Source organism: Carcharodon carcharias, chromosome 15 (genome assembly GCF_017639515.1).
Source record: "Carcharodon carcharias isolate sCarCar2 chromosome 15, sCarCar2.pri, whole genome shotgun sequence".
In the NCBI taxonomy this organism is placed as follows: Eukaryota; Metazoa; Chordata; class Chondrichthyes; order Lamniformes; family Lamnidae; genus Carcharodon; species Carcharodon carcharias.
The window spans coordinates 1,673,047-1,687,751 of NC_054481.1; the positions used below are offsets into that span (position 1 = coordinate 1,673,047).

A 14,705-nucleotide genomic window follows, 5' to 3' on the forward strand; every position below is an offset into this window, starting at 1 on the left:
TCAGTATCTAAGGACTTAAAAGGGCATCTTAATTTGCAATTAATTTGAAAATATCAATGTCAATGCAGAAACTGCCCCTCTGGCTGGATTTAAACCTCATATACATAAACATTTTGTTCTACAAATGTAATTCTGCAAGAGCTGAAACATTTATAATTTAAATAAAATATTATTGAGCAAATAGCGATATTAATCTGCATCTGATTGTCATTTTATCCTAACGATGTGTTAATTAAATATTACTAAACAGCGGTGTTTATCATGGTGGAGGAAGTTAATCAATAAGCATAAAATTCAAACTAACATTTTTTATGGACGGCGAACGATCAAAAAAAGAGAGAAATGAGAAAACTACAAAAATGGCTTTTATGAATAATAAATTAACATTGTTAAACAAAAGAATGGTCTTTCCAGTGTCAGTTTTGAAGGAGCAGCGCCAGAGGGCAGCGTTGGTTGGTTTCAGTTGCTGCAGTGCAGATTTTCTATAAAAATCATCTCCAAGGGCTCCTGAGTTAAGATGCCTCATATAAACAACATTTATTCAGGGGGGAAAAAACTTCACCCGGTCCTTAATCAACTCGCGCAGTTTTGTTTGCAAAACGCAATGCGAGTCGTTCACTAGCCCGTCAAACATTGGTTCTGGGTCATTTGTACAATTGCTGTTGGTGAACACAGGGTCTGAGGCTGCTGAACATTATTGAGAGGAGCCTTATTCGTCATTTCTGAATGTAAACTGTAAATCTATAGGAGCTGCTCGGCGCTCACATGAGCTTTGTAAGAGCCAACGTCAGCGCGAAATTGAATCATTTCAGGTGAGGTGGTTATTGTTTTAATTTAATTTAAGGAGTCGTTGCACAGAGGCACATGGAAACAGATCCCTGCCTGTGTGCGGGTTTCCGAGAGTAAGCGGCTCCTTTGAAGTGGTTTATCTGATGGACACCAAGAGGTGACAACCACTGGGAAACGTTGGAAAAGTTTTGACAGAGAATCCGAGCGGAGCCCAATTCCCAAATGGGTCACGTTACAGTTTGTAACGAGTCAAACTCTGTTACACACACATTGTGACACTAGGAAAGGACTGGGGGTGGAATTATTATTCCCAACACTTGTCCTCCTGTCTCAGTTGCACAGTCTTGGTGCAGGACCTGGTGTTTGTCAATTTCACAAGGGGGCCATGTGGCTGACGTCAGGAGTGAAATTACAATTGGGGAGCAGCCATTCGGAGTGAAGAGAGACAGACAGACAGACACAGACTGACAGACAGACACAGGCAGACACAGAGAGAGAGAGAGAGAGAGAGTCCCCGCTTCAGCCGGACACCACTCACCCCGGGAGAATGAGCCACAGCATCGACCTCTCTTCACTCAATCTCTGCGCCGCATTTTAGATCGAAATCCCGGCTCAAACCTGGAACATTTCAGGTGCGTCCCCGTTTCCGGCGAATTGAAATCTTTTTTTTTTGTTATTTGGTATTTAGAACTGGTTTGAAAGTAACTGTGAAGCCGCTGGTTGTACTGGGGGTGGTGGTGGTGGTGGTGGGGTGGGGGGGGTGGTTCAGTGTGAAAGGCTGGATGTGTGTGTGGTCAGTGATAAACTGGGGCTGGTTTTGTACAGAATTGTCAGATGTTGAATTCCTGTTAACCGGGGAATTGACAGCGAGAATGTTTCTATTTCCACCGAAATCCTATTCCTGTTTTTCACCACAATACATTTACCACGTTTTATTATTTAAAAAAAAAAGACCCCTATTCGGTTAAAGTAATTGGAGGAAATGTGTTTTTTTAGTGTAAAACAGCATCTCACCGTTCGAACATTTTCACAATGGCCCCTTCGTGTGAATTGTGCAGGATATTGATTAAAATCGAAGATAGTTGGGTGTAAAGCGGCGGGGGAACAACCCCATAAAGAGGCCAAATGACTGGAGATTAGTGCAAGGAATTGTGATTATACAACAGGCGTTTGCTGCCGAGTAAGAATCTTTGTATATCTGGATCAGGATCAGTGTTGGACACACGTCGACTGTTCACACATGGAGCACCAACATGGATCTTTAATTGGGGTTACACATCACTTTTGGATTCTGTCACTCCTGACAGAGACACTGGGACAGTGACAGCTTCATCTGCTTTGAACTGGGTAACTGGTGAATAGGATTCCGCTCCTGAAATGTTGTGCACTGGTTTGTTATTTATGCCCAGGGAATGAGATGGTTCATTGTTCAAATATTTTGACCGGGATTGCAGCTGTCGCTGCTAATTTTACACACGGTGGTTTATTCTGGTCTGGAATTGCAAAGCAATCTGGCTGCCCACGGTTTCTAGGGTCAATTTTGAATTGAAATGTTTCTTAACTAAACGTTAAGCCGCTCGCTCAATGTGTTTATTACGGATTTCCTATTTTTTAAACATCCTGAGCCAGGGCTGGTGAATATTAACATCTCGTTAACTTAAATTTTGTTTCTGTTCTATTGAAAATACGAACAGAGATTAATGTAAAAATGGCTTTTATATAATTTAGGCTGATGGAATATATCACTGGCGTCTCGTGTCATTTTTAACCCTTTGATTCTTGGTTTCCATTAGAATTATACAACCAAATTTGGTTCATCCTCTTTGTCCCAGTTTTGAATGGACTGGAAGATTCGTCCCTGCTCGTTTCTCACTGCCTGGATTTTTTTTCCAAGTAGATCTCTTGGAATTCCTTTTCAGAAGCTCTTATAAAATCATCTGCCGTCTTTTCCAATGCTGCAGTGCAAATCATTACAATTGCATTTTGACCTTGCTTTTTGTTATAAATGTTGGGGCAATTTCCAAAATGATTGAGGGAGCAGAGACCAAGTGGCACAAAGGGACAATTTTATTTTATTTTAAAATAAGAGACTTGTATCAGAACTGGAATCACCATCAAGATGAGGCTCCTCTTTCTGAAGCAGGAGTTCATATTCCAGGCCTGAGATCTCTGGAAATTAGAAACTTAAAAAAAAGTAGCAATAATGACTTTAGCAGCAAAATGCCCTGTGACACCTCAATTATCAGCATCAGCGGGGGTGTCGGTGATAACCCTCCCCGTTAGGGGGTGGGGGTGTCATTGATAGCCCTCTCCCTCGGGGTGGGGGGGGGGGGGGGGGGGGTGTGTCGGTGATAACTATCGAGCTGCCAATGCCCTTCAGGAATTGAAAACCCAGAATCTGACCAAGGTACATCACCTGATGAGAATATCTTGGGCAGGTGTGGGGAACCTAACTTAGTGAGAAAGCTCTGCAGGTGCTGGGACAGACAGTAAATGCAGCAATGCCAGTTGTGTCACTGTTGACCTGGTGGGATCACACTCTCCTCCTGAGTGAGAAGGTTATAGGTTTCAGTTCCACTACATGTTCCACTAACCATCATGAACCTGTCAGCTTCCACCTCTATAATATCTGCCAGTCTCCCTGCCTCATCCCAGCTGCTTCTCCAAAGCCACTTTAGTGCTTTTCTTGTCTCCCAGACTTGATTATTCCAGTAGCTCATTGAAAACTTGCTGCCTCTGTCCTAACTCTCACTCAGTCCAGTTCACTCCCGGGTTTGCTGCTCTACTTTGCTTTATTGAATCATCAATGCCTTGAGTTGAAAATTCTCACCTTCCTGTTCAAATTGCTCTATGCTCTAACCCTCCCTATTTCTGTCCAAGAACTCTTCACTGCTCATACTCTTGTCTTCTGTGCATCCCCTCTTCCCTTTGTTTCACCATTGGCACAGCTGTGCTTTCATCCACCTCAGCCCTAAGCCTAAACATTCACAGCTTCATGCCACTACCTCCTTTTAAGACACTGCTTAAACCTATCTCTCTGACCAAGAGTTTGTTCACACATCCTAATGTCTCCCCTTTCAGCTGAGTATCAATTGTCTTTGCTGAATATGCCAGCTGTAAAGTGCTACAGGACATAAAGATGCTTTATAAACACAAGTTCTTAATATTAAAGATGCTTTATAAACACAAGTTGTTAATATCTAGTACAGATAGGAAATGCAGAGGCCCACTTTGAAGTTCAGAGCACTATTAGCGCTTAAACCAAAGTGTCTCCTCCACCAAAACAGCAGCTGGTCTTTGATCTTCGTGCTGTTCCTGGGACCTTGTGTGCACGTTGGCTATTAGTGTGTTTTACAGAAATGCAGTCAACTGAAACAAATAGGCTGTGATGCAAGCATAAACGCAAAATACTGTGAATGCTGGAAATCTGAAACAAAAACAGAAAATGCTAGAAAGCCTCAGCAGGTCTGACAGCATTTTTCCAACATTTTCTGTTTTTGTTGGCTGTGATGCACTTTGGGATGAGCTAAGGATATGGAAGGTGCTATGTCAATTCATGTTTTAGGATGGACAGAAGAATCAGAGGGGGAGGGTCACAAACAGCCCCCTCTCTGCTCACAAAGAATGAAATATGGTAATATGAACATTATCACAACAATATGAACATAATGCTCAGGACCTGTCAGAAATACATAGGAACATCATGAGGAGCTACAATGGCACAGGAGCAGCATCTCTGTGCAGGAATATGTTCAGAATGTGCGGGTCCCTACCCTGAATGCTGAGCACAGCTCACAAAAGGCATTTGCATTGAGCCTTATTGCCTGTGGTAAAATGGGGCAGGCAGGCTGGATGGAGTGGCAGAGAAGCTGAAGCTGTGTGAGAGTTTGGGGATTCTGAAACCTTGCAGATGCCAAGACGTATTTGTATATTCATAGAGAACTAGAACCGGTGCCAGAATTGAAGTATTTAGAAGCGTCATATCTGCAGATGCAACAAGAAAAGAAAAGAGGAGGAGGAGGAGGATAGCAATGGAAAAGGCTGTATTTGGGGTAAGAGGTTGCGAACTGGAAAGCTGAATAAACAACTCGAGAAGTAAAGAGTTTGATTTGGAACGCTGTTTTGTCTGGGTGGGAGACTTGGACCTTATGGAAACAGGCAACCAATTTGCTAAATAACAAATGTGGATTTGGAGGAGAATAAAAAGTATCAGCTGGACAGATAAAAATAAGACATTGAGTACTCAGGAGATGAATGAACAAAGACATTTGCTGAATGTAATTAGGAAAAGACAGAGTCTGGGTGGGACACATCTTCAGAGGAGATGGCCTTGTAAGAGACATCATGGAGAGAAGATTTCAGGGGAAAAGGGGGAAGAAGAGAATATGCCTCGAATGTTGAAGGAAGTCATTGGCAAATTTAAAAACTGGCACAGGATAGAGAGAAATGGAAAGACTATAAAACAAGGAGCTGCCTCTGGGCAGAGCACGCATGATGATGACAGATGCCAACTTTGCTATAGTTCTGCAGATTGGACATTGAAATGCCCTCAAACCATGTTATATATGTAGTGTAAGTACTCTCATGCTTGTTCTATGCCATTAAGTAGTTTTGCACAAATGACAATTGGTGCTGGCTCTGAATGTACTGAGACAACAAAGTGTATGGCATCAGAAACCTCTGGCATGATGCAGGTTCATGCAGTTTTATGCAGGACTTTCTGGACAGCCTGCTTCTCTGCAGCTGCTTATCTATCAATACCAGTCCTAAATTTGGAGAATGACTTTGAGCACATTCGAAACTCAAAACCATCACAGCCGTTCATAACAACTTAGCAGGTTCTGATTCTGCATTTACCTCTAACCGCATACACTGCTAATACTGCACAAAATAACTTCAGGATCATTTAGTCTACTGTTCCTTCTTTGTTCAGCAGATAAAGCATCTGTTGTTCGAAAGCAAAGCTGCACATGCAGCATTAACTAAATGGGGATAGTAAATAACAATCCTATTCAGTTGTACAGCAGAGTTGGAGAACTGGGTAATGAGAATGTTGTGGATCTACTTTCCTGTACACAGTGCCTGGTCTAGTGCAGTAATCTCTGCTGACCACTCGTCTCCATGGCTGTAGCTGCTACTCCTGGTGAAGCCTCTGATTGGATGGTACAGATTTCCATCACCATTTTGTAAATAAGTTCTCAGCAAGACGTTGTAATGTATCATCTGTCCCTCTCCCGACCAGTCCCATTTTAGAATCTCAGATCTGTTTTTAAAAAACACACCACCTTCCTGGATGTGAGTATTGCTATCAAGGCCAACATTTAATAGCTACCCTTGTTCCCATTGAGAAGGTGGTGGTGAGCTGCCTCAAACTGTGTCAGTTTATGTGGTGATGGTATACCCATAGTGCTGGTAAGTAGGGTGAGCCAGGATGTTGACTCATTGACAATGAATGAACAACGATTTAGGATGGAGTGTGACTTGGAGGGGGAATCTGGAGGACGTGATGTTGTTCCCGAAGCCAGACTTTCTGCTCAATGCTAGTTCTCTACTAGGTCTTGGGAGTTTGCAGACAAAGGGGCCATGATTACCCTAGCCCACATATCACCAAGGAGTAAGCTATCTATAGGAGCAGGAGTAGGACAGTTAGCTCCTCAAGCCTGTTCTGTAATGCAGTGAGGTCATGGCTGATCTGTGACCTAACTCCATAAATCTGGCTTGCCCTATATCCCTTACCCTTGGGGTAACGATCTATCAATCTTAGATTTGATCTAGGAACAATCACCATTTGTGGAAGAGAGTTCCAAACTCCTACCATCTCTTTCGTGTGTGGAAGTGTTTTTTTAAATTTCACTCCTGAAAAGTTTGGATCTGATTTTTAGACTCCACCCCCTAGTTCTAGTTTCCCCAAGCAGTGGAAATCCATTTCCCTTAATGCCTTCAACTTTCATCAAATCATTCTTTAGCCTTTTGTATCCTAGCCCTCTTGAGATAAGGGCCAACTTTCCAATTCCATTTAATTTTTTAGCTTGCTGTGCCGTTACTGCTTTCCTGTTTCTTAAACCCATTGGCAGTGGTGAGGAGAATTAAGTCACGATGACATGAAGTTTTTAAAACTTTTCCTTCAGTATCCTTTCAGAGCGGCAGAGTTCCTCTTGTCGAGGCTTTCAGCATAGCCTTTAGCAAGCTCTAGATTAGACCTTCTTCATTTTGACTTTGATTTGAAGGTTGTAAATATTGAAAGTAGACCTAAAATGCATGTTTTTTGAAAATTGGATATGCGAGCAAATTGGACAGAATAGAATGATGGTTTGTGACAAAAACTGGGTTCTTGCATTGGCAAAAAATAAAACCACAAAGTTAAAATGGGCTATAGATTGGGTTGATTAGTGTACAATCACAATGGATTGTTTTGTGTATACATGTTAATATATGTACTGAAATGACAGTGTAACCACCTTGTTACCTGTACATTAAGGGTACAGATCACAGAATTGTTTTGAGTTCAGCTTTTGCATCATTCCTATTTCTATTGTAAACATTTTGGAAAGAATTACTTTGAAATAAATGCAGGAGTGTTAGAGATTCCATGAAATGTTTGTTTGATTTAGTAACCATGGAAACCAGTATATGTGATATATTAATTATAGGCTTCCAGCCTTATATTGCTGAAAGAGGCTTTTGTACTCAGATTCTCAAAAACACATCACTATTTAAACTGTGGCTCTCGGGCAACCACAAGTTAGTTTTCAAGTGTTTAAACCTCTCAAACCTCCTCTCCATTGAAAATTATTTCATATAACCATCTGTACTTCAGATCAGACGCATATTTATTGCTATGTTTATCAAATCTCTGTGCTGTGGAAACCAATTGCCTTCAGTTTGACACATGTAATCATTCCAAGGATAGTAGTCACAAGCCTGACTTATTCTCCCTTATTAGATCTTGCACTTTATTTTATCTTTCCTCCTTTCTCCATTATGTTGATGGGCTTCAGTAGTACAGATAATTAGAAGCTTCTTCCTGATTATTATTCAGTACCATACCTTGTCCTATATTTATATTGCATCAGATTTTTAAGAAATTTAGGGTGCAAGTATTTGGAAATGGAAATTAATGAAGGTCATTTTGTGCAGCAAAACATTTTATAAGTTTAGAATATCTTGCAACTAAATAGTCATTTTTTTCTTGTTAAATGTTTGATTATATTAAAGATACTTATAGAATAATTACAATAGTTTACAAATGGCTTTATTGGTTTAAATTGTAAACTTCTCCACTTCTGATCAACTTGCTAATCTATGCAGAATTAAAGTGATTAAAAAGGTAAACAGCTTCCTCTGCAAAAAAGGAAACCATACAATTTATTTCCAGCTTTAGACTGATGTTTCAACGTTAGATGTAAATTAGAGGTATAAGACTTAATTCCTCCTCTTGGGTTTGAAAGGATTGCTTCAGAAGGAAGCTGTTGGATGGCAGGATCTCACGGTTGGTAGTCTTGGCTGCTGGATATCTGCACATGAAATGAGTGGAATGGCAGGTGTGCAGACTGCTGTCCTCTCTGTTCTGCCCAGCTGATCTTCTGCACCCAGTCATAATGAAGCAAGTCTACCTTTTTAAGACCACCACTTTTTGATCAATTGAAAGAAGCAATTTCATGGATAGGGCAATTACTTTCTAGTGTGTACAACACTTGGTGCACAAATAAGACTTGATCTTACAGCCCAGGGTCCCAGGCTTTCTGTAGAATATTGATCAAGTAGAGGTTCCTACCTTGAATTTAAAAATATCTCCCCTTGCTCACCTTTTCTTTCTGTTTTCTGAAATTGACTGTTACCATTCTACAAGATGTCACTATAAAATTAAAGGTATTAAACTCCCTGTTGTACAACTTTCAGTATAACTAATTTCATTTCTATGACACAAATGGAGATGAGAATTGTTTGTTTCATTCTGTTTCATCAACTATGGAACTGAAGTGTTGTCTAATTTGAATGTTGGCCTCTTTACAAATAATGTGTGTTCAAACCAGCAAAAACTTATCGTTCTGAAAGCAGCAAAGGTAAAAGATAATAGTGTGCAATGCAGTCTGCTTAGAGCTAACATGTGCTTTTCTCTTTGCCTCCCCTGCCCCCACCCCCATTTCTTTTCCAGCATTGACTTCAATATGAAAATACTTCCGGCTGCTTCACTTATTCTTCTCTCGGTGATTAATTATGGATCCTCCCAGAACTCGAGCAATCCTCTTCCGGACAGAGGCTGCGGGTTAAACCTCCTTCCTCACTACCTGAACCTGTGCAGCCTGGATGTAATCTGGGGAATAGTTGTGGAGGCAGTGGCAGGTGCAGGAGTACTAACTGCATTCTTACTGATGCTGATTCTTCTGGTGAAGTTACCATTCATTAAAGACAAAGAAAAGAAAAGTCCTTTGGGAATCCAGTTCCTGTTCTTGTTTGGCACACTCGGGCTGTTTGGACTATCATTTGCATTCATTATACCAGAAGACAAGAGAACATGTCCCACAAGAAGATTCTTATGGGGAGTTCTGTTTGCACTTTGCTTTTCATGCCTGTTGGCGCAGGCATGGAGACTGCGTCAGTTGGTTCATCATGGCAAAGGCCCATCAGGATGGCTGCTAGCTGGCATTGCAATCTGCCTCATGCTAGTTCAAGTTATAATTGCAGTGGAATGGTTGATCCTAACTGTTGTCAGAGATCAAAAACCTGCTTGCAACTACGAGCAGATGGACTTTGTCATGGCATCGATTTATGTTATGTTCCTGATGGCTGTCACCTTGTTGCTTTCTTTCTTAACCCTCTGCGGAAAGTTCAAGAAATGGAAGAAGAATGGAGCCTGCGTTATTCTAACCATGTTCTTCTCCATCTTGATATGGGTCGCGTGGATGGCCATGTACCTGTACGGCAACCGAGAACTGAAGAAACAACCCTTGTGGGATGACCCTGCTCTCGCCATTGCACTAGTCACCAACGGATGGGTGTTTCTTATTTTTCATGCCATCCCAGAAGTCCATTGTTCAATTATCCCATCAAAGCACAACACACCAGATTACTTTGATGCAGTTCAGCCCAGAATACGTGAGACTAACTTTGAAGAAGATTTGCAACTTCCACGTACTTACATGGAGAATAAAGCTTTCTCTTTGGATGAATCTGGGGCAGGTAAGTAAAAGCTACGTTTGATTTGTTGATAAATATTGTTAAGCTGGGGGCTTGACCTTGCTGCATTATTTTCCCCTTGTCCCTTCCTCCACCTTTCTTTCCCAGCCAGAAGGGAATGCATGGTTTTCTGTGTGACACATATAGACAACAGGAGTTAACTCAGTCCATTATTACTGCAAAAAATGGAGGTCTGGGTCCGACTGAATGTTTTTAAAGATAGTAACAGCTAGGAGGGATTGTATAGGCTTATTAACCAGAAAATGTTTTTGCTGCTGTATTGTTTAACAATAACATAAGCTAATATATCTGGTTCATATTGATTCAGTGGGATTTTGGCTAAAAAAAAAATTTCAGTTATACTTTCCTACTTCAAAGCATAAAACAAAAATAGGAAATGTTGAAGTTTGAAATTTAGTAGGATTGTTATGCTGCTTTTATGTACTGTGCAAATTTGTGTGTCTCCTGTATTTTCTTGCCTCCACCACGTAGCCTATAAATCTGGATTTCGCAATGGGAGTCTGGGACATAGACCCAACATTCAACTTCGGAGCAATGTTTATCAACCTACTGAAATGGCAGTTGTCCTTAATGGTGGAAATGTAAGTTTTTAAAAAATCAATTTGCTGAACTTTGAATTTTACGTCTGGTGTTTCAACTTAAAGTCTAAAGGTGGAGAAATTAATTGATATTGATGATGAAAGGATATCAAGATCATCTTTTGAAATTAAATTGCTGCAGAAGTATTTTTTGTAATTCCAATATATGGATAATTATTGAGTAAAAGCAAATTATTTAAAATAAAAAGTGACCCTTTGGATCTACATAATATAGTAATACAACTTTTTAATGGTAGTTTTAATCTCATCAAATTTTCAGATGTTAACTTTTTAAAACTCCAATGTATTTCAACAGATGGATCATTTGAGCCTTCAATGTCAGAGAGGGAGTTAAAATAAGCAACGATTTTGCAGGCACTCGTATAGATATTACTGTAAAGTCTCTGGCCTTAAATCACCATCTTATCTAACTGCCAACTCGATCTGAGTCAGGCATTAAATCTTACCTTTATTCTACACTGAGCTCAGCTTCTTCCCTCATATCCTAAGTTTTTTTTGTAAGATAAAGTTGACTGCTTAATTTTATAATCTTTTTAAAAAAAATTGACAAGCACATAAAGAAAATTCTTTGATTTTGAAAGATTAAAGGTGATTTACTCAATTGGACTAAACCGCTCTACCATTAAGAATTTAGTTTCCTCTTCAGAGTATCGTTTTATTTAAAGGGGATAAACTGAGGAAACTAACTGAAACTATAATTTTTTTAGACAGTTTGGAATTATTTGGATTGTGATATGCAAGTTCTAGTAGTCTGTTTGTATCCTTTACCTATGGTGCTGGGGTGCTACGCTCACTGTCGTTTCCCTACCGTCACCCCCCTGGTTAAAAGGTGGGAGGGCGGCATCCTCACAATCCAAATGCCTGCCCCACAGTTATTTAACGCTGGGACCAGCATTCATTGCTTCAAGGTGGGACTTCCTCTTTTTTCGGGAGGAAGGCCCACCTTAGCTGCCAGCCAATTGGATTGGCCAGCAACTTTGTACTCCCAGCAGTGGAAGCCACTGAATTACAAGCAATTCCCAAGACTGAGGAGCCTGGACTGACAGGTACGTCCAGGGTTGGGGGTGGGTATGGGAGCCGAGTTCAAGGGAGAGGGTTAAAGGGATGGATGAATTTGTTGTGCAGCTGGGGTAGAGGGGGGGTGGCTGCCTTTTGTTTTATTCATTCATGAGATGTGGGCTTTGCTGGCTGGGCCAGCATATATTGCCCACCCCTAGTAGCCCTTGAGAAGGTGGTGGCGAGCTGCCTTCTTGAACTGCTGCAGTCCATGTGGTGTAGGTACACCCACAGTGCTGTTAAGGAGGGAGTTCCAGGATTTTGACCCAGCGACAGTGAAGGAACGGCGATATATTTCCAAGTCAGGATGGTGAGTGACTTGGAGGGGAACTTCCAGGTGGTGGTGTTCCTATCTGTCTGCTGCCCTTGTCCTTCTAGATGGTGGTGGTTGTGGGTTTGGAAGATGCTGTCTAAGGAGCCTTGGTGAATTCCTGCAGTGCATCTTGTAGATGGTACACACTGCTGCTACTGTGGTGGTGGCGAAGGGACCGAATGTTTAAGATAATGAATGGGGTGCCAGTCAAGCGGGCTGCTTTGTCCTGGACAGTGTCAAGCTTCTTGGGTGTTGTTAGAGCTGTACTCATCCAGGCAAGTGGGGAGTGTTCCATCACACTCCTGACTTGTACCTTGTAGATGGCGGACAGGCTTTGGGGAGTCAGGAGGTGAGTTACTCACCACAAAATTCCTAGCCACTGACCTGCTCTTGTAGCCACAATATTTATATGGCTAGTCCAGTTCAGTTTCTGGTCAGTGGTAACCCCAAGATGTTGATGATGGGGGATTCAGTGATGGTAATGCCATTGAATGTCAAGGGGCAATGGTTGAATTCTCCTTTACTGGAGATGATCATTGCCTGACACTTGTGTGGCGTGAATGTTACTTGACACTTGTCAGCCCAAGCCTGGATATTATCCAGGTCTTGCTGCATTTGGACATGGACAGCTTCAGTCTCTGAGGAGCTGTGAATGATGCTGAACGTTGTGCAACCATCAGCGAACATCCCCACTTCTGACCTTGCCCAACACCAGTCCACACAGCCAAAGTTGCCGGACTTGTTGCTTAGCATAGGTCTCCCCCAACTGTGGGTAAAATACCAGTGGGGTCGGATTAAGGCCCTTAAGTTGGCATTAATTGATCACGTAAGGGTCTCATTTGGTCCAGGGGTGGGTGGGCCACCGGATGACTCCCCTGCCCCCTGCTTTTTAAAAAAAAATGTCAGACAGGTCGAGAGCACTCAGCTAGGTGGTGGGAAGGTCATCGACTGGATTTTATGAGCCCCCTCCCACCTTCAACCCTGTCACAGAATCACAGAGTGCAGAAGAGGCCCTTTGGCCCATCAAGTCTGCACCAACACGTGAGAAACACCTGTCAGTGGGGGAGCGTAAAATCCAACTCATACCTACTTTTCGGTATAATAGTCAAAGAATGTTTTTCATAGGCTGTCTTTCTTTTGAATTGTGTGTAACCAATATATTTGGCCAGGTGTTGATGTAATACAGTATCTAATGGCCAGTTAGACTTGGCCCTGCACCTATTAACTCAAAAGAACTTTGCCCCTGAATTGCTGAAAGTGCAAGCTGATAGTGATGTAGTAGGGGAAATAGGATATCTTGGATCTGAGTGAACAGGGCAACCAACAGGGCATCTCCTTAATAAATGAGATTTAAGGATTGAGAAATAAATAGTGGTAGGATTGAGAAGGAGGGTGAATTAAAGGGGATGAATTCAATGACGAATCAGATACAGAAAGAGAAATAATGAAGGAAAGAAGGACTGGATTAAAAAAGCAAAACAAGACCCAAAGAAAAAATGAGAAATATGAAATTTAAAACTTGATATTTGTAAAATGTCCCCCAAAAATTCAAAACCTGAAGGAATGAGACTCCACACTTGTAATAATTAACTTTCAGTGCCAGAGATGTTGATTGGCAGTAATTAACATTTATCATATTCTTACTGCACTTGCATTTGTAATTACTAGCCCTAAATCTCTGGTGGGTTTAGTTCTGACCTATCGTACATATACAGCACATATTCTGACACTTAATGCAGATCAATGGTGACAACAAAATGCCATTGTTACAAAGCTAACAGCGGAATGGCACAACTTTAGGATATTTTCATTTAATTGCACATTTGTTCCTTGCCTGAAGTCACTGTGCCATTTATGTAGAAATAATAGTCTGATTAGTCTCACTGTTGTTTTGACAGAAAATCTGCCCCAGTGCTGTTCAATATTTGTTGCAGACTTTATCTTTTATCTACATTTATGTAACTGTAGATATTCAACTCCTAATGAAATTACATTTTATTAAAATTGAACACAAAAAATAATTTTGCTAAATTCAGGTTTTCAACCATCTATTGCACATTGTAACTATAAGTTAGCTGCAAGACTTCTCAAAATTAACTTCCAACAAGTACCTATAATTTTTTTAAATTATCTTTCAGATCCCAACTGCTCCTCCGAGTTATGCAGGAAGGCACCTTTGGTGAAGGCTAAACTATTCAAGTTATAAGCAAATTCCAGCAGCTCAATGGACAAAATTCAATACAAGCAATGAAGACTGTGATAGTAACACAAGTAGGAGCTGTTGAAAGCCCAATTAAATGGGAATTTATTCTAAACTGATAACTTTTTATAGGATGTACAGTGAAGCTTGTAGGGTGTACATACAAAGTACTTTTTTCTTTCTTTTAAAGCCTCAAGACTGTAGTTGAAAGCAGCACCAGAGTGATGCTGAAGGAAACCTTGGCTCTGCAGTTTTTTTGTGTTGATGTATATAGGGATTGCATTACATTTAATAAATTGTGGCAATGTGTAACTTTCAATACTGCTTCATTTCTGTAAAACCAATATTTCACTGAGACTCCCTGGAGGAGATGGGGATAAGTTGTTTATCTTTACTGACGCTGCTACTTGAAGACTAATGTATGTCACTAGTGGAGGTGAGTTAATTGAAACAGAGTAGTAACTTTGGTATTTTAAATTGATTGAGCATTCCATATTATCTGATAGAAAAGCTGTATTGTAAATTGGTGTGGCAATCTGCAGTGTAGTTT

The 14,705-nt window shown here is 41.0% G+C and overlaps 1 protein-coding gene across 3 annotated transcripts; it reads left to right on the plus strand.

Moving 5' to 3' along the window:
- Nucleotides 1-486: 486 nt before the first annotated feature.
- Nucleotides 487-14,474, plus strand: LOC121288013 (G-protein coupled receptor family C group 5 member B-like). 3 transcript variants are annotated; one of them, XR_005945293.1, is made up of 5 exons: nucleotides 487-812; nucleotides 8,945-9,969; nucleotides 10,459-10,568; nucleotides 14,094-14,226; nucleotides 14,346-14,474. XR_005945293.1 is itself a non-coding variant. In XM_041206227.1 (4 exons), the coding sequence occupies exons 1-4, from the start codon at nucleotides 766-768 to the stop codon at nucleotides 14,136-14,138; spliced, it is 1,227 nt and encodes a 408-aa protein (XP_041062161.1). In that variant the 5' UTR covers nucleotides 487-765; the 3' UTR covers nucleotides 14,139-14,474. The 3 variants fall into 3 exon arrangements, 2 of the variants coding, with proteins under 2 accessions (XP_041062161.1, XP_041062162.1); XM_041206227.1 differs by having other exon boundaries at nucleotides 14,094-14,474; XM_041206228.1 differs by lacking the exon at nucleotides 487-812 and adding an exon at nucleotides 993-1,421 and having other exon boundaries at nucleotides 14,094-14,474.
- The last annotated feature ends 231 nt before the right edge of the window (nucleotides 14,475-14,705 follow it).

Bases quoted from the DNA above. Each gene is read 5' to 3' on its own strand.
- LOC121288013 (XM_041206227.1), top strand. From the start codon at position 766: ATGAGCTTTGTAAGAGCCAACGTCAGCGCGAAATTGAATCATTTCAG. The intron at 813-8,944 runs GTGAGGTGGTTA...TTTCTTTTCCAG, and splicing joins GCGAAATTGAATCATTTCAG to CATTGACTTCAATATGAAAA. The intron at 9,970-10,458 runs GTAAGTAAAAGC...TCCACCACGTAG, and splicing joins TTTGGATGAATCTGGGGCAG to CCTATAAATCTGGATTTCGC.